The sequence below is a fragment of the Pituophis catenifer genome, unplaced genomic scaffold (assembly GCF_029215685.1).
Source record: "Pituophis catenifer annectens isolate HBS135680 unplaced genomic scaffold, rPitCat1.0.hap2 SCAF_13, whole genome shotgun sequence".
Lineage (NCBI taxonomy): Eukaryota > Metazoa > Chordata > Lepidosauria > Squamata > Colubridae > Pituophis > Pituophis catenifer.
Window position 1 is genome coordinate 8,305,056 of NW_027256893.1, and position 19,980 is coordinate 8,325,035.

At 44.6% G+C, this 19,980-nt stretch overlaps 1 protein-coding gene across 1 annotated transcript in view; it reads right to left on the minus strand.

Annotated features, from left to right (window-relative positions):
* The window catches only part of CMIP (c-Maf inducing protein), a 190,213-nt gene extending 180,065 nt beyond the window's left edge, over positions 1-10,148 (minus strand). The window contains exon 1 of the mRNA XM_070953238.1: positions 9,806-10,148. Within this exon, the coding sequence (XP_070809339.1) occupies positions 9,806-10,093 (288 nt within the window). The 5' untranslated portion in view covers positions 10,094-10,148. The remainder of the gene's footprint in view (positions 1-9,805) is intronic.
* Between the last annotated feature and the right edge of the window lie 9,832 nt (positions 10,149-19,980).

Below are 19,980 nucleotides of genomic sequence, written 5' to 3' on the forward strand. Positions count from 1 at the left end.
ATTCATCAGGATATGCCAATCTAGTGAATGAGCTAGCAAAGGAGGATACGAGTTTCTTTGCAAATTTCTCTACAAACAAACAAAAAAAAAAGTCATTTGCATTGAAAAGAGGAACTTCTAAAGTCTGACTTGGCTTTTTATCAAGTTAGAAGCCCAGCGCAAACTTCTAAGTCAGTGATGGCTAACTTTTTTGCCATCTCGTGCCAAAAGTGGGGAGAGTGAGGGTGGATCGCGCGCGCGCATGCCCACACCCATAATTCAATGCAGCCCCCCCCCACGCATGTGTGTGCAATCCCCCCCAGGTCAGCCCGCTTTTGGCACGCAATGGCCCAGTAGGCCCATTTTTTTTTGCCCTCCCCAGGCTCCAAGAAAGCGTCTGGAGCCTGGGGAGGGCGAAAAACGGCCTTCCTCACCCCCCCGAGGCCCTCCAGAGGCCGGAAATGGCCCGTTTGCCAACTTCCGGTGGGCCCAGAAGGCCCGAAAATCAGCTGGCGGAGCCGAGCTCGCGTGCCCACTGATAAGGCTCTGCGTGCCACTTGTGGCACCTGTGCCATAGGTTCGCCATCACGGTTCTAAGTTCTTTACCTCTACAATAATGAGGGCTGGAAAATTGTCCCATTGGTTGCTACTTTAAATCAGAGAGTGGTGTTTTTTTAAAAAAATATATAAAATGAAAAATAAATGCCTTAGCTACAGAAGGAAAAAAAAAATCTTTCTCCAAAGGTAAATTATTCACAACTGGTCTTGCAGAAAATTCAACCGTCGTGAAAAGATCAGAGAGCATTATAATAGTAACAAACCTAAAAGGATGTTATTTAATACTGGTATAGTTAGTTTTTTATTAGACTAGCATGTTCAGGTGTTCCTGCACGTAAGGTTCAGAAACAAACAAATATTTAAACTCCTTTCACGTTTGTTTTATAAAGCTGCCAAGCCCAGGAGGCAAAATAGATTATGTCCCTGAGAAAGCACTTATCCGAAGATGAAAGTTTGTAAATATTAAAATTGTTCTTTGGGGAAATTGAGCGGTAAAACCCATATGCATACAGCCTTGGGGATAAAAACGAGGTTACTCTTTAAGTATGAAATCCTGCACAATGGAAAACTACATGCGTGCTGCAAAAATGCATCTGATTTAAAGGACAATGAAAGGGGGGGGGGGGAACCAGCAGGACAACAGGGCAGATTTGACAAAAATATGTTATGATCATTTATGTGCTAATAACTGCACATGGTATTGTGTCTGGTCGAAATCCTCAACCAATCAAAATCTGTAGAACAGTGTTTCTCAAATCTTGGTAGCTTGAAGATGGGTGGACTTCAACTCCCAGAATCCCCCAGACAGCAGCGCTGGCTGGGGGATTCTGGGAATTGAAGTCCACCCATCTTCAAGCTTCCAAGGTTGAGAAACACTGCTGTAGAAGAACCAGCTTGGATTTTTAACCAAAATTAGCTGCACCAAATAAACCAATGCCTGTATCTGGATATTTGTCTTTTTTTGTTTGTTTGTTTGTTTGCTAAGCTATAATGTGATCTGCTTGGCTTTGGATTAAGGGTGCTGTGGGAATTCAGGCCTTCTGTTCAGTAATCCCTGATTTTCAACTTCGTGCTATGTGTAACTGGTAGCTTATTCATGAATCTTTCGTTTAACCCAGGCACATTTCTCTGAGACCCCTGCCAAAATGTCACCTTTCTTTTCCCCGAGTTTGTTTTTAATTGGAAATTTTTAATTTTAAAAAAGTGTTGAAAAAGTAAACAGTCTTAACAGATTAACAGTGAAACAGACGTTGGGTAGGTAAGGGCGAGATTCAGTGTTTCTCAACCATCTTTAAGATGAATGGATTTTTAATTCCTAGAATTCCCCAGTCAGCTAGCACAGCAGAGTTCATACAATGATGATCATAGGAACTTTACTGTTCCAATAGATCCTGAGTCCTTCTTCTAAGCCGGAAGCAGATAGTGCCCCTATGATTCCTACAAGACTGGATTTCTCAGCCTTGGTGAGTTGACAACAGTCATAGTAATGGGGGCCCCTAGGTTTGTCCATAGGTCAGGTGCAAAAGATCAGGTCCATATGTGAAGGTCCCATTAAATTGATTTATAGAGAAAAAGAGCGAGAGCAGGAGAAAGAAAGAAAGAAAGAAAGAAAGAAAGAAAGAAAGAAAGAAAGAAAGAAAGAAATAGGAGAGAAAGAAGGAAAGAGGGAGAGAGGGAGGAAGAGATAAAGACAGACAAAGACAGCAAAAAGAAATAGGGAGAAAGAAGGAAAAAGGGAGGGAGGGAGGAAAGAAAGACAGACAAAGACAGAAAGACAGACAAAAAGAAATAGAGACAAAAGGAAAAAGGGAGGGAGGGAGGAAAGAAAGACAGACGAAGACAGACAGACAGATAGAAATAGAGAGAAAGAAGGAAAGAGGGAGGGAGGGAGGAAAGAAGGAAAGAAGGAAGGAAGGACAGAAAGAAAGAAAGAAAGAAAGAAAGAAAGAAAGAAAGAAAGAAAGAAAGAAAGAAAGAAAGAAAGAAAGAAAGAAAGAAAGAAAGAAAGAAAGAAAGAAAGAAATTGATTTGTGGACTTTTAACTCCCAGAATTCTTTAGCCAAGCACAGCTTTGTCCAGCCCTCTTAACGTTGCCAAGGTTGAAGGACACTTGTCCAAAGTTGCTTCCTGGATCTCTCACTGGGGCAACTGTTGAAGAACCAGAATTATCAACTCTCTACCTGGGTTTTAAAAGTGGAAAAGAAAAACTCTCATGGAAAAAAAACTACCCCTTTCTAAAAGAAGAAAATACAGCTGAAGACTTTTATATCAAAGGCCAAACTGCCTTTGTTCCCTGTTTTATATGTATACATATAAAACAGGGAACAAAGGCAGTTTGGCCTTTGATAGATCAAGCATAAACACAATTGATACACCTAGGTTGATCTTCTTCTACTTTCATTTGTAAAAGATCTCTTCTGGAAAGCAGCAGGAAAAAGATCCTTCATTTTTTGGTCAAGCACAGCCCCAAAGAGACAATGAAGGGGGGGGGGAGAAGGAGGCTGGCTGGGGAATTCTGGGAGTTGACGTCCACAAGTCTTAAAGTTTCCACGGTTGGACACCCCAGCTTTAAAGGAAAAATGGGGGTACATGCTTGCTTTGAGGGTCTTTGGCCTATTTCAAAATCCAAAACAGAAAAAGATATTCCTGAATATGTGAAAATTTTACTTGCAGATGAAAATCCTAAAATCAGGCAATAGCCAGATTTTTTTTTTTTTTTAAATCTATGGCTATAAAAACAAGGACTGTCGTAAACGAATCAATGATTTAGTATCAAGCAGAAAGAATCAGAACTATGCATGAAGTTCCAGTTCAAATGATTTATTGCTCATGCCTATGCACAAGAAGCTAATCGCTTTGCTGGCTTTGCTGGCTGGGGAATTCTGGGAGTTGAAGTCCGCCAGGCTTCAAGTTGCCAAGGTTGGAGTCCCCTGATCTACATCTCTTTTCCCAAGCAAAAGATGGAAATTTTAATTAGTTGAGCCTTGTCAGTGAAACTATTACAGGTAGTCCTCGCTTAGAGACACCATTCAAAGTTACAATGGATTGTCCCCCAGAGCTATTGACGGCTGTTTTTCAAAGTTATGACATCTGTCACATCATTGCATTTTTGGTAACCAGCTCGAAATTACAGCCATTTGCAACATCTTTGCAATCACGTAAACATCCTTGCAATCATGTAAAGAAGTAAATCAGCGTTTACTTCTCGTTTCCAGAAAAAAAAACAAAAAACGTCCATTGGAAACAACAGATTTATTTAACAACTGGTATGTTTGCTAAATGTCCACGGTGTTTATTTATTTATTTATTAGTCCAATTTATATGCCGCCCTTCTCCATAGACTCAGGGCGGCTTACAATGCATTATAGCAATAGCCTGCATACTTTTTTGTATATACCTGCTTATTAGGGCTTTCGGCCCCGCCATAAGTTTGCTTAATGATCACAGCAAAAAAGGTTATACCGTCGGGCACAGCCATGGGGAGTGACCTCTTAACAACTGCCATGACCCATGACTGTCATTTGGGGGCTCAATGACGGTCTTAAGTCAAGGACTACACCTTGACTTAAGGCAGTGATGGCAAACTTTTTACTCACCGAGTGCCGAACAGGTACTCGCTTCGCACGCTTCGCTAATGTGTGGCTCCTCCCCCATGCGCGCAACTGTACCATCTGCAGCAGCTTGCGCGTGGCTCCCCTGTGCACTGCGGGAACAATCGCACCATCGGCTCATGCGCATGGTTTTCACGCACGCAATGCACATCCGTGCATGAACGCGCTGCATGCCAGTACTCTCGCATGCACGGGCAAATGTGCACGCATGCACAAGAGAGCTCCAAGGAGTTCCCCTGAATTGCACGCATGCGCACCGGAGGCCCGAACACAAGCTGGGGCGTGCGCACATGCGCAGCTGCAGGTGAGTTGGGCGACAGCTCGTGTGCCTGGATAGATGGCTCTGTGTGCCACATCGGGCACGTGTGCCGTAGGTTCTCCATCACGGACTTAAGGAGAAAGAAGTGGAAAGATCGTGAACAGACAAGAAGAGATGGAATAATGATGATCCAGGAAATGACCAGCCTTTGGATTAATGCTATGCAGGGGGAAAAAAAACCACAGTGCAACCCTGCTACTCTCCAGCCAATTCCATGAGGAATTTGCCTGGGATCATCTTTCAAAGAGAAAAAGGATTACAACAAAATTCCCAGGGGTGGAGTGGAGTGATGTTTCATTTTGGGACGGGGGAGGGGGAGAGGGGGGACAAGACCTCAGGTGTCAGTGAAGATCTCCTGTTTTAGCATACCAGTCTCTCGCCAGGATTCTGCCACTTCCCTAATTTTCCATTAAATCTCCAGGGACCTGAAGGGAGGGGAAAGGGGAGGGCATCTGAAAGACCGGGGGAGTGGGGGGGGAAAGAAGGGGGACTGAAAGGGGCAGAAAGCTCACCAAGAAATATAAAAGACATTTTGGCCATTGGACAGGAGAGTAGAAATACAAAAACTTTTTTTTTGGTAGTGGGCAAGATTCAGCCGGTTCGGGCGAACTAGATGCTAATTTTACATCTGGTTCGCCGAACCAGTAGTTGCAAGGAGTGGCTGTCCCTGTCCCCCCCGCCCCTCCCCTCCCAGGAGTCTCCATGTGGCCTGTTTTGGATGCCAGATAAGTGCAGAGCCCACATGGAGATTCTGGGAGGACGAAAAACGGGCGTCCCAGAAGTTCCGGAAGTCCGGAAACGGGCTAGTTTCTGGCCTCCTGAGGGCCTCCAGAGCCCGGGGGAGGCCATTTTCGCTCTCCTGGAGGCTTGAGAAAACCCTCCAGAGCCTGGGGAGGGCGAAGATGCCACCACCACCCCGCCGTAGTACAGGAGGCCGGGTAGGCCACGCCCACCATGGCCACACCCATCCAGCAACTAGGCAGAGAACAGGTTGCTAAAATTTTTGAATCCCAAAATTCAAACTTTTGGCAAGTAAAACATTGGATTAGCTGATGTTCTCATGCCTGGCTTTTCTTTCCTTCCCCTTGGTTCAACGGTATTCAATACTCTGGGTCACAGATTGCACTAAGCTGTCACGTGATTCGCCTGGGTTTTTTTTGCAGGTAAGGTGAACCCAATCATTTCGAGTAAAATAATCACACCGAGGTTAAAAACAAACCCTGGGACTACAATGCATTCCAAGCTCAACCGAGATGAGTTCATGGTTCTTTATTCCCCAGGGTTTTAAAAAGAAAAACGTGGCAGTAATAAATTGTGCTTTATAATATTATCCCCCAATCAAATCACGGCTATAAAACTTCAACTAAGGATTCAACACAGTATTTCAGTTTTTGATTCACAACAGATCTATGGCTAAGTTAATACATCAAGGTGCCCTGCAACTATTAAATAAACCACTGGAATGGAGCTTCCTTGGTGATCTTTAAACTCGGTTGTTTCCTTGCAAACGCTTCATTACCAAACTAGGTAACATTATCAGTGCTGATAGAGTGTTGAATTTGCTCTCAGTTTATATTCTAGTGGCTTGCTCTGTGTTTACCACTGGAAGACAGCCCTGGATTTCATAACCCTGATTTTAAAAAAATGCAAGGCAAGGTTTTTATATAGTACACCAAAAGTCAGATGCGAACCTGGTAAATGCACTCATTTTTTTTTTTAATTATATTGCTCTGTCAAGAAATATTTTCAGTTGGCTGTTCTGACTAGGCTTGATTTGAAAACCCAAAGAATTAGGAAACCCTCTCCTACCTCAATCATGTGAACAAAATGCAAGCTTGTCACTGAAACCAATCACAGATAAAAGCCACGCTCTGTAAACAAACAGGAAAAGAGAACTGAAAGGGAGATGGAGATAAATAAGAGGAAAGAAAAAAAACAACGATGGCAGCAATCCATATATACCCTTACTTAGCAATAAACCCAGGGGTGTCAGTCAGGCTTTACTGCTAGGCGAGATCTCCATAAACTTTGATCACACTCCAGCCACAAAATGAAGAGCCAGAGGCCGAGTGGATAGACCACAAGAAGTCCTAAAGATCTCGCTTTGGCTAATCAGCATGTGTGAACTGTCACAGGTTAGGAGGAACTGAGCATAGTCCTCGCGCTATTTATTATTTGCACCATTTATATGACGCCCGGTGAGTCATGCACCACCTTCATCAAAAGGCCCAAAGTCCAGAACAATCATTAATTCTAAACACAGGTTAACTGCTGCTAATGTCTACCTGTGGTTGGCAACGATCGACTTCAGAGAGCCAACTGGAAAATGGCTGCTTCGGACGACACAACTGGTGGGTTGTGCAACCACAGCAAAGCTGCAAGGAAACCGGGTTAATTAACCCTTCTGCAATTGACACTGCAGCCTTATTGTATATTCTCTTGAGCCTGTTGCTTTCTGGCAGCCTACCTTGCAGGGTTGTTATGGTGAACTGTAAAGAGATGCTTGGCTCACCAACGCCTTTGCAAGAAGGCCAACATTCATTACAGGCACGGGAAGAAGTAAACACCCACGGTTCTTGAGCCGAGATGAAATTTTAGTCTCATAAAGAACACTTAAAAGTAGCTTTTAAGTGTATATAAATAAATAAAATAAAAATAAATAAAAGTATATAAATATGATAAAATAAATAAAAAATAAAATCTACGGTATCTGCAATCTAGCCTAAATCCAGCAAGATGTGATTATCTGAGACGGGAGAAAGCAAACGCACCATTTTCTGCAACCTAGAAGAGGGAAAGGGATATTGCAGGAGATTTAATACAATCATTTCAAATCCCAAGGAGGAGGAGGAGGGGCTTCCTCCAGCCTTCTGCTTTTTAGACGAGGTGGAGTACAACCCTCCCCATAATCCTTAGGTTGCTCATCACGCGGACTTCGAAAGAGCAAGAGGAATAAAGAGGAACAACCCTGGCTCTGAAGAGACCGAAGTTCATAAGGGTGTATCTTTCAGACTCCAACTGAAAACACAAAATGCATGTTGTTTCTTGAACCAGCCAACTGCTCCGCGTGTACAAAGCCTATTTGCCTTCCGTCGTCCCAAGGTTTGATTTGTTCTCCATTCTTCCTTTAATTATAAGTCAGCATTTTAAAGAGCCAGCCAACCTGATTAAAAAACAAAGAAACCTCAACCTCCAAAGAAGGAAACGATTAAAATCTAAGTAATCGGGGCCTCTGAACGCTGAAGAAAAAGAGGAAGCGAAATCTTCCATCATGAGGTGTCATGATGAATAATTCAATTACAATAGCCATCTAAATAATGGGAAAGACAAGCCCTTCACAAACAGGATTTTTTTTTTGTTTTGTTTCTTTCTTTTTTTGCTAACCTTCTCTCGTCTCAACCTCAGATATTCCAAAACTGCCGAAGGACAAGAAGATGACAATCGGATTAAGAACAATAAAAATTAATACTTTTGTGTGTGTGTGTTTTTAAAAAGCGGCCTAAAGTCGAAAGGTTGCTTCTGTTCAAAAGCACCTCTGTTGACCTCAAAGATCATCCTTCCTGCATGCCAGGTTTTGCAAAAAAATTATTTTGGTGGTGGGGAGGTTTTCCAGCTCTCCCCATCCAGGTGTTGGACCACAACTCTTCCCTTACCGCCCCCTCCCACCGCTCCCCAAGCACAGAGAAGGGACTGGGTGTCTTTGTGTGGGAGGGACCATGTTCAAAACCCAGGGGCCAAAGAGCAAGGAAAGGTAGTGAGAGAACGGGGCCCTCTCTGCCCAGAACAAGCAAGCAAAGTCTACATTGAGCAGATTGTGGGGACACTGCCCACCCCCCAAAAAAACCACAGATGTGGCACGAAGGGCCAAGCCAAGGTGGGTTTTCAAATCCCACCGAGCCAGGTCTTGGGGGCAGGGGGGGCAAAACCAGCCCGAGGGGTTGCCTTGCAGCTTGGCTGCTTTTGCCTGACACCCCAAGACCTATCTCAAGGGGGGGGGGGTTGTTTCAAACAGCCCGATGTGCAAACCCAGATAAAGGTGTGTGGGGGGGAAGGAAGTATCCCCCAATATAGCCCAAGGGGGGTGGGGGGCGGAGAGGGTCTTCCTGGCTGAAGCCAGTGTGGGAGAGGCACACTTTTTACTTCATTTTATTTTATGTATGTTATGTATGTTCTGTGTTTCCCTGAAAATAAGGCCCTTATATTTTTTTGAACCCTGAAATAAGCACTTGGCCTTATTGCCATGCGCTCAAAAGCCCGATTGGGCTTATTATCAGGGGAGGTCTTATTTGGGGGGAAACAAGATAGATTGATAGATTGATAGATTGACAGAGATAGATAGATAGATAGATAGATAGATAGATAGATAGATAAATAGATAGATAGATAGATAGATAGATGGATGATAGATAGATAGACAGACAGACAGTCAGAGATAGATAGATAGACAGACAGACAGTCAGAGATAGATAGATAGATAGTTAGATAGATAGATGGATAGACAGAGATAGATAGATAGATAGATAGATAGATAGATAGATGATAGACAGATAGATAGATATAGTTGATAGATATAGATAGTTGATAGATAGATAGACAGATAGATAGATAGATATAGATGGATAGATACTGTGTTTCCCTGAAAATAAGACCCTGTTCTTATATTTTTTGAACCCTGAAGTAAGTGCTTGGCCTTATTGCCATGTGCTCAAAAACCCAATTGGGCTTATTATCAGGGGAGGTCTTATTTGGGGGGAAACAAGATAGATTGATAGATTGATAGATAGATTGACAGAGATAGATAGATAGATAGATAGATAGATAGATAGATAAATAGATAGATAGATAGATGGATGATAGATAGATAGACAGACAGTCAGAGATAGATAGATAGATAGTTAGATAGATAGATAGATAGACAGAGATAGATAGATAGATATAGTTGATAGATATAGATAGTTGATAGATAGATAGATGATAGACAGATAGATAGATATAGTTGATAGATATAGATAGTTGATAGATAGGTAGATGATAGACAGATAGATAGATAGACAGATAGATAGATATAGATGGATAGATACTGTGTTTCCCTGAAAATAAGGCCCTGTCTTATATTTTTTTTGAACCCTGAAGTAAGCGCTTGGCCTTATTGCCATGCCCTCAAAAACCCAATTGGGCTTATTATCAGGGGGTGTCTTATTTTGGGGGAAACAAGGTATGTATGTATGTATGTATGTATGTATGTACGTACGTACGTATGTATTTGGTCAAGCGCACCCATAACGTTGATATCTAAGCATGCAAAGGCGTTCTAGAGGCAGAAAGGAGAGGCGCCTACCGTGGCGGAGGCCAGGCTGTGCTCGGCGAGGGCCAGGTGATGAGGCTCCCAGCGGCGCAGGAATTTGGAGGTGAGGATCTTGCTGAGGAAAGTCCGGGGGTGCCGCACGACGCACACCTGAATGTCCCCTTCCTGGAGCAGCTTGTACCTCATGCCGCTGCAGTGGACGCCTCGCCGGCACGGGGCGGCTCCGGGTTTGGTCCCTTCGGGCGCTTCGCCCAACAACGGCTTGCTCTCTTCCAGCGGGCGGGGGTCGCTGCCGCCCCCGCAGCCGCTCGTGCAATCCATGGCGCCCCCTCCCCGGGCCGAGCCAGCGAGAGGGAGGGAGAGAAGGGAGGGTCGTCTCTAGCCCCGGCCGCCCCCGGAGCCGCCCGGAGCCCCCATGCAACCGCCCGCCGCTCTGGCCAAGCCCGCCCAGACAAAAGGCGCTAGTCCGGAGGGACGGTGCGGGGCTGGGCTGGGCGTCTGGGCGGCCAGGCGGAGGGACCGACGGCTTCCAGGCAGGACAAAAGGGGCCCGCCGGGTCCTCTGCTTGCACGTCTGGATGCGGGCGGGCGGGCGAGCGGACGCGTGTCTGGGAGCCAGGGGCGGCGTCGAGGAGCCGCCGCCGCCGGAGGAGGAGAGAGGAGGAGGAGGAGAGGCTGGAAGCGCCTGGCAGGAGCCGCTCCGGAGCTTCGCTCTGATTGGCTTCGCCGGTCACGTGCGGCCGCTCTGACGTCAATGCCAACCCCGTGCAGCTGCTCCTGCCGCCGCTGCTGTTGCTCTCGCCCGCGCCCTGCCCCGCGGTGGCGCTGGAACGGCTGGCTGGGATCTGGGGGGATCTGGGGGTCGGGGGTGGGGGAGAAGGGGCTTGAGTTGGAGGGATTGGGGGCGGTCTTTGGAGTCAGTCGGAGGACTACATGTCCCATGCCACCCGTGATCCTCGTCCTGCCAGGCGGTATGATGGGAAGGGCAGCCCGTCCCTTCCGGAGGGCACCAGGTGGTAGAAGAACATGGCTCTCCTTTCTTTCTTTCTTTCTTTCTTTCTTTCTTTCTTTCTTTCTTTCTTTCTTTCTTTCTTTCTTTCTTTCTTTCTTTCTTTCTTTCTCTTTCTTTCTTTCTTTTTTCTTTCCTTCCTTCCTTCTCTATTCATTCCCATCTCCTTCCTTCCTTTCTGCTCATTCCCCGTCTCCCCTCCTTCCTTTTTTTCTTCTCATTCCCATCTCCCCTCCCTCCCTCCTCCCTTCCTTCCTTTTCATTCCCATCTCCTTCCTTTCTTCTCATTCCCATCTCCCCTCCTTCTTTTCTTCTAATTCCCATCTCCCCTCCCTCCCTCCTTCTTTCCTTTCTTCTCATTCCCATCTCCTTCTTTCCTTTCTTCTCATTCCCCGTCTCCCTCCTTCCTTTTTTTCTTCTCATTCCCATCTCCCCTCCCTCCCTCCTTCTTTCCTTTCTTCTCATTCCCCGTCTCCCTCCTTCCTTTTTTTCTTCTCATTCCCATCTCCCCTCCCTCCCTCCTCCCTCCCTTCCTTTTCATTCCCATCTCCTTCCTTCCTTTCTTCTCATTCCCATCTTCCTTCCTTCCTTTTCATTCCCATCTCCTTCCCTCCTTCCTTTCTGCTCATTCCCATCTTCCTTCCTTCCTTTTCATTCCCATCTCCTTCCCTCCTTCCTTTCTGCTCATTCCCATCTTCCTTCCTTCCTTTTCATTCCCATCTCCTTCCCTCCTTCCTTTCTGCTCATTCCCATCTCCCCCCCTCCTCCCTCCCTTCCTTTTCATTCCCATCTCCCTTCCTTCATTTCTTCTCATTCCCATCTCCTTCCTTCCTTCCTTTTCATTCCCATCTCCCCTCCTTTTCTTCTAATTCCCATCTCCCCTCCCTCCCTCCTTCTTTCCTTTCTTCTCATTCCCCGTCTCCCTCCTTCCTTTTTTTCTTCTCATTCCCATCTCCCCTCCCTCCCTCCTCCCTCCCTTCCTTTTCATTCCCATCTCCTTCCTTCCTTTCTTCTCATTCCCATCTTCCTTCCTTCCTTTTCATTCCCATTTCCTTCCTTCCTTCCTTTCTTCTCCTTCCTTCCTTCGCCACTCTTTCGCCCCTACCCCCAATACTCTTTTCGCCAGCCAGCACAGAACATAGAATCCTCGGGCTGGAAGGGACCTTTGAGGTCTTCTAGTCCAACCCCTTGCTCAAGGCAAAAGATACTATCCCAGTCCATCAGATGGTTGCACAATAGGATTTGTAGTCCGGCGTTGACTAAGGAATTTTGACAAGTACGTTTGATTTTTTTTTAAAAAAAGAAAAGTCTTTAACTGATGGTCCTTGATTGCCTTGAACGTGTGAATTCAGAGATGGGTTGGCATAAAACACGACTGAGCTAAAATGGGATTTTCTCAATTCCTCCGTTTTTCGATTGACAAGACTCGCTGAGCCGTGAGCGGTGAATGAAGTCGCCCAATGGGAGTCCAGTAACACACCTGATGAGATTATAGTGGCGCGTTTATATTTTAGCTTGTTTTTCAAACCTGCCCTCCAATTGCATAGATGTGATTTATCCTGAGGAATCTGCACCCGAAGCTTTTTATTAAAAACACACGCAAGGTGTGATTGATGGATGGATAGAATGTCATGGCGAAAATAAAGGTGATTTATATTCCATGTTGAACCAGCATGCTTTATGATACTGAGAATTTATACCTTAACCTTTGCAAAACAAGCCAAACAGTATCAATTAAGTGTGGGGTAATCTTCCAATTAAAAAGATAGTAGCTGTTTATGTAAAACAATGCTGTTTTAATTGAGTTTGAATTTTAAATTGAATTTGAATTTAAATTCAACGGATTGAAGGGTAACGTAGAGAACCTTGAAATAACTCTCACATGATATTAAACATGATAATGAATAATGGAGCTCACATGACATTAAAAAGCTTATTTACTAGTCACAATGCTACGCTTCAGTGCTTTATAAAATAACATACTCTTAGAAAAAGTATCATATTAGGTCCAAACAAAGACTTGTAACAACTGTGGAAGCAACCATAAAAATAAACAATACTCACATTTCCAGATAAAACAAAATTCTTGTCAAAGATCCGTAACTAGAATGCAGTATCTCAACCTGTAGTGTTTGAAAAGAGTTTTGTCACGCGCCAAATACTAAAAGTGCACCAGGATTTCTTCTTAAGTTACTTTCATTTTTATGACTGTTATGAAAGTTGCAAATATTTAATCATTCAGATTGAAATAATCAGTACTGGGCTTGCTTTGGTTAAGATATTTTAAAACTAAAATCTGGGTGTGGAAATGACAGAAGAAGGCCTTAAAAAGTAAAAAGCCTGATCTGAGGACTGAAGGAGGAGGAGGAGGAGAATTATAAAAAAATGACCGCCTTCAAAACACTTATATAAAACTAATAAAAAGTAAAGGTAAAGGTTCCCCTTGCACATATGTGCTAGTCGTTCCTGACTCTAGGGGGCGGTGCTCATCTCCCTTTCAAAGCCGAAGAGCCAGCGCTGTCTGAAGACATCTCCGTGGTCATGTGGCTGGCATGACTCAACGCCAAAGGCGCACAGAACGCTGTTCCCTTCCCACCAAAGGTGGTCCCTATTTTTCTACTTGCATTTTTTATGTGCTTTCGAACTGCTAGGTTGGCAGAAGCTGGGACAAGTAACAGGAGCTCACCCCGTTACACGGCACTAGGGACTCGAACTGCCGACCTTTCCATCGACAAGCTCAGCGTCTTAGCCACTGATACCATCTGTTAAAAATGCATATACAGATTGGATTTATTATTAGGGGAAGTCTTATTTGGGGGGAAACAGGGTAGATAGATATAGATGGATAGGTAGGTGATAGATAGATAGATAGATAGATAGATAGATAGATAGATAGATAGATAGATAGATGATAGATACCGTGTTTCCCCGAAAATAAGACCCTGTCTTATATTTTCTTGAACCCTGAAATAAGCACCTGGCTTTATTGCCATGCGCTCAAAAGCCCGATTGGGCTTATTATCAGGGGATGTCTTATTTTGGGGAAAACACGGTATGGACCAGCTCCATTAATATTTCTTGTCTAAAGGAATATTCATATAAAATGTTTTACAAATGGTACATAGATCCATCAATAGTCTCCAAGATAGATAAAACATGCATAATAAATGTTGGAAAAGTTATGACCGTTGTAGAAATACACTATACCCAAATAAAATAATGATTGTGTTTTTTTAAAAAAAAAATTAAGAAAAAGTAAGAAAAGTCTGTTCTAAAGAAACGCTGCTCCACAAGTGTGTACAATGGAAGAAACAAAAGAAAAATGTTCTTTCAATATCAATTTTTTTCCCCCTGAAGGGTCAATGCAGGAGGTCATAAAGCTTTTCCTTGGCTCATTTCTCAATATTAAATAGATCTGGTAATTACATGGATATGACACCACTAGCAGATTCTAGACTGCAGGCTAAACTGGGAAGTCTTGGAAGAAGGCCAAATATTTCTATACTGCTGATAAAACTATATGACATTTCACTGAAGTCATCAGGAAATGAGCTTTGACGTAAAGAAAACTTCTCTAAAGTTGCCCAATTTGAACATGAATCTTTTCGTTGCACTTACTGGTATAATGTTACAAAAGAGAGCCAGTTTGGTCTAGTGATTAAGGTGCCAGACTAAGAAGCCAGAGAATATGAGTTCAAGTCCCGTCTTAGCCATGAAAGCCAAGTAGGTGACTCTACCTCAGCCCAAGCCATCTTACAGGATTGTTGTTCTGGAGAAAATAGGAGGAGAAAAGTGTGTTGGATATGCTCATTCTTTGAGTTATTTGTAAAAATAATAAAGACGGGATACAAATCGATCAATTAAAAATGAGTAGTTAAAGCAGAGTTTCTCACTCTTGACAACTGTAAGATGTGTGGGCTTCAACTCCCAGAATTCCCCAGCCAGTATGCTGCAACAATCATGAAGACAAGTTAAAAGTAATTTTTTTATTAGGAATAATTAATCAAAGGCTAAAGAAGCAACTCCAACATATCATTTTACATATAGTAACAGCAGCACGAATTGTTTATGCCCAGTGTTGGAAACTTGAAAATATACCAGCCAATGAGAGGATCATACGTAAGATATTAGAATGTGCCGAGATGTATTTATGTTAGAAATAAAAGGCAAAGAAGAAACAGAATTTTACTGGGTTTAGGATAAGCGGTATAAGCGGTTAGAACAGAGAAACAAAAATGTATAGAAATAAATGTAGATAACTGTAAGAGACAGATGACACAGTACTGTTAAAAAATGCTTATTGTTCTGTAAATTGGAAAAATGGAAAATATTTTTTTTAAAAAAAAATAAAAGTAATTTTTTTCAGAGTTGTCCTGCCCCAGCTACGGATCCCAAAGAATGCAGCACACACAAAGTCCGTTCAAACCTTAGTTTACTAAATAAACCAATTTTTTACAACAATGGCTGTTAATTAACTGTATTAACAGCCACCAAGAATTCAAAGAATAATACTGAAAACTTACTGTGGTTGGCAGAATGCCCAGAAGCAATTTGCAGGAAGCTGATAAGATAAGCAAGAAAAGACAGGAAGGTATGTGAACGAAGTTGTTCCCTGCAAATTGTTGTTTCCTCACAAACCCTGCGCGGGTTGTGATGGGAGGGTCCCGATACTCCCATGTTACACCTCTCCTGCGTGACTTGCATTGGTTACCGGTTGCCCTCCGGGTGAGATTCAAGGTGCTAGTGTTGACCTATAAAGCCCTACATGGCTTAGGCCCAGGATACTTGTCGGACCATCTGCAGCCAGCCACGGCTTCCCATCGCCCAGTGCGTTCTCACAGGGATAGCCTTCTCCAGGTGCCGTCCGCTAGACAATGTCGGCTGGCGGCCCCCAGAGGTAGAGCTTTCTCTGTGGGCGCGGCCACTCTTTGGAGTCAATTCCCCCTGGGGCTTCGGTTGGCTCCTGACCTTCGCACCTTCCACCGCGAATTAAAAACATGGCTGTTTACATCACCCAGCCTGGACTGAGGGTTTTTTTTTTATTATTTTAATGGGTTTTAAGATATGTTTACGTTATATATTTATACATTTATGTATTTTATGTATATGTATTTATGTATTTTATGTTTTATTGGGTTTTTTTTTACTTGTTGTGAGCCACACTGAGTCCTACGGAGATAGGGCGGCATACAAATTATATTAAATAAATAAATATATTAAATAAATAAATTGCTTCAGTTGGCGTTCCTCCTTAAATAGGCTAAGGGATTGGCCAATTAGTCCCAAGCCTTACTCTCGAGGAGACCTCCTCCTGAGGAGCCACTCCTGCCTTTTAACAACTCTACGCGCTCGTGCATCGAGAAGAGGCTCCTCCTCTTCGTCCTCTTCACTTAAAGGAGCTTCTGGAGGTTCTGAAGGCCCTGGCTGAAAGTCCGCCTCTGGCACCACATCTTCTCCAGCCTCCTCACTGTCTGACTCGAGTGCCAGCTGCAGAGGCTGCTGGCGCAGTACCACACCAGCCTCCTCACTGTCCAAATCAGCCACCAGCCGCACAGGCCGCGTATGGGCCACAACAAAGGACAACAAGAGGGAAAAAATATATATATTTGCATCTCAGGCTGATTTTCTTAGCTTTTCTAGCCGGCTGTGGGTATGTGTCACAGTCATGGTGAAAGAGTATAATAGGAAGCTATTTATGAGCTGCCGGTATCTATGGTGAGCCATTCTTCTGCTGGAAGAACAGCTCACTAAAATGCTGGAAACAAACACAGGTAATCTTCAACGTACAACTTTTTTTTAAACAACTATCCAAAGTAACAATGGCACTGTAGAAGGTGACTTATGACCGTTTTTCACACTTATGACCTTTGCAGCATCCCCATGGTAACCTGATCAGAATTTGGACGCTTGGCCACTAGCTCATATTTATGACGGTTGCAGTGGGGTCCTTGGGTTATGGGATTGCTTTTTGCCACCTTCCGATCAGCAAAAAAATCAACGGGGAAGCCAGATTCACTTTTACAACCGGGTTACTAACTCAACCATGGCAGCGATTCGCTTAACGACAGCGACAAGAAAGGTCGGTAAAATGGGGGGCAAAATTCGCTTAACATCTGTCTCACTTAGCAACAGAAATTTAGGGCTCACTTAGGGTCATAGGTCAAGGACTTTGGTTTTAAATTATTGGGGTTTTAAAATGGTTCAGCCAAATTTATTTAATTTGTTTTATCTCTATTTTAAATTTTGTATTTATATGTTTTATTTTATGGCTGTTCACCGCCCTGAGTCCTTCGGGAGTAGGGCGGTATACAAATTTAATAAAATGAAATGAAATGAAAGGACTATCTGTAGGCTTTTTTCAACCAAAGACCTTCCCTTTTGATGTTAGATATTGAATTTTAATGTGTGGGGCAGTGGTGGGTTTCAAATTTTTTTACTATCGGTTCTGTGGGCATGGCTTGGTGGGCGTGGCAGGGGAAGGATACTGTAAAATCTCCATTCCCACCCCACTCCAGGGGAAGGATACTGTAAAATCCCCATTCCCTCCCCACTCCAGGGGAAGGTTACTGCAAAATCCCCATTCCCTTCCCACTCCAGGGGAAGGTTACTGCCAAATCCCCATTCCCTCCCCACTCCAGGGGAAGGTTACTGCAAAATCCCCATTTCCTCCCGATCAGCTGGGACTCGGGAGGCAGAGAATAGATGGGGGTGGGGCCAGTCAGAGGTGGTATTTACAGGTTCCCTGAACTATTCAAACTTTCCGCTACCAGTTCTCTAGAACTGGTCAGAACCTACTGAAACCCACCTCTGGCGTGAGGGCCAAGCTTGCGGCCAGAAAATGTTGCTATGAATAGTGAGGTCGAATCTGCAAAACTGAAGTTTGTTGCTGAGGTTTAGGGAAGAGGAAGAGGAAATAAAGTAACATGTGAATAACGTTATGCAAGAAGGCCAGGGCAGATGTGGAACTAAAACTGAGCTATCTGAATATTGAACGCTGTACAGACGGGATATATTGGGAGATAATCTTGCTTTTCACTTTCTGTTCTTTGAAGTAGGACCTATATTGCTTTCAAAGTTTAAACACAATAATAATCCAGAAGATCCTAAAAGTTGTAGCACCAAGAAAATGACATGCATAGCTTCAACAGTTTGCTAATCCATCTTTAGCTCTTAGTTGTTCTCACAGGAAAAGAACTCACTAACCTGGTTAAAGATTCTCATTTGGGAATATAAAAGTTTCCATCCATTCCCTTTATACCTGTCTGATATGCCATAAGTCAGTGATGGCGAACCTATGGCACGCGTGCCCAAAGTGGCACGCGAAGCCATGTCGCCCGGCATGTGCAGCCTTGCCAGTTTGTTTTCTGGGTTTCTGGCACGCATGCAAGCACGACGATCAGCTGTCCTTTGCGTGTGGCAGTCCCGAAAACCAGTGTGTGCATATGCGCTAGCTAGCTAATTGTCGGGTGCGCATGCACACCAGAACCCGGAAGTTTGGCTTTTCCAGAGCACAATCCATTTGCATGCACGACAGTGCCGAAAACCGGCCTGTGCGTGCACACCAGCCAGCTGATTGTCAGGCACACATGTGCTCTAGAACCCGGAGGTTCAGCTTTTCTGGAGCGGGCCCCTGACAAGCGTGCGTGTCAGAGGTGGGTTTCAGCAGGTTCTGACCAGTTCTGGAGAACCGGTAGAGGAAATTTTGAGTAGTTCGGAGAACCGGTAGTAAAAATTCTAACTGGCCCTGCCCCCAACTATTCTCTGCCTCCCGAGTCCCAGCTGATCGGGAGGGAATGGAGATTTTACAGTATCCTTCCCCTGCTATGCCCACAAAGCCATGCCCACAAAGCCATGGCATGCCCACCAAGCCACACCCCCAGAACCAGTAGTAGAAATATTTGAAACCCACCGCTGCTGTGGTTACAATCAGAGGTATTCAGCCAGTTCGGACAGATTCGCCCGAACCGATAGCGGAAATTGCGGGTGGGCCCAGCTATGCTCACCTGCCCCGGCTCTATGCCGTCCCATTTAGGCAAGTTTTTGAGGTCAGGCGAATGCACGGAAGGTTCGTGTATGGGCAAAGCGCATGCGCGGAAGCCTGTGGGCATACGTGGACGTGGCACATGCACTCATATTTGTGAACTGGTAGGGAAAGTAAGTGAATAGCACCCCTGGTTACAGTCCATTTCTTTCGGAAAACTAGACCATGCTTGCTATCCCTCCAAATCTGACAGCTTTTGGGTGTAATATCTATTAGAAACTCAAGAGTTTTGCTTTGATCTTAGATAGAAAAGAAGAAGAGAGACAGTTTGGTGTGGTGGTTAAAAGTGCCGGGTTAGAAGCAGGAGACCATGAGTTCTAGTCCTGGATCAGGCATGAAAGCCAGCTGTCTGATTTGGGTCAACCATTCTACCCCAAATCTAGGAAAATGAAAGTCACTTCCATAAGTTAGGTTATCAAATGGACTTGTTTTGGAATCAGGGTTGACTTAACAAACCATGACAGCAAGATGGGAAAGAAACTATGATGGTGTTACCCTTTGCCCTAAGCCAGTGATGGTTAACCTTTTTGCCGTCGTGTGCCAAAACCGGGGGGAGTGCGGGGGTGTGCCCACACCCAAAATTCAATGCCCTCTGCACCCCACCCCCTGTGCATGTGCACACAACCCCCCCCCCCCGTGCTTCTCCCGCTTTTGGCAGACGACGGCAAAAAGGTTACCGGTGGGCCCGGTAGGCCTGTTTTTCACCCTCCCCAGGCTCCAGAGGCTTTCTTGGAACCTGGGGAGGGTGAAAACGGCCTTCTCCACCTCCCTGGAGGCCCTCTGGAGACTGGAAACGGCCAGTTTCCCGACTTCCGATGGGCCCAGAAGGCCCAAAAGTCAGCTGGCATGCGTGCTGGAGCTGACCTAGGGCAACGCTCACGTGCCCACAGATATCGCTCTGCGTGCCACCTGTGGCACGCGTGCCATAGGTTCGCCATCACGGCCCTAAGCCAATGTTTTTCAATCTTGGCAACTTTTAAGAAGTCTGGGCTTCAGCTCCCAGAATCCCCCAGCCAGCAGAGGTGATGATTGGTTGGGTTGTTGAAGTCCACACATCTTAAAGCTGTCAAGGTTGAGAATCTTGATCAATTCTGTCTGAACTTGGAAGCCAAGCAGAGTTAGAATATGGATGGAAGACCAGGAACTGGAGGCTAGAGTG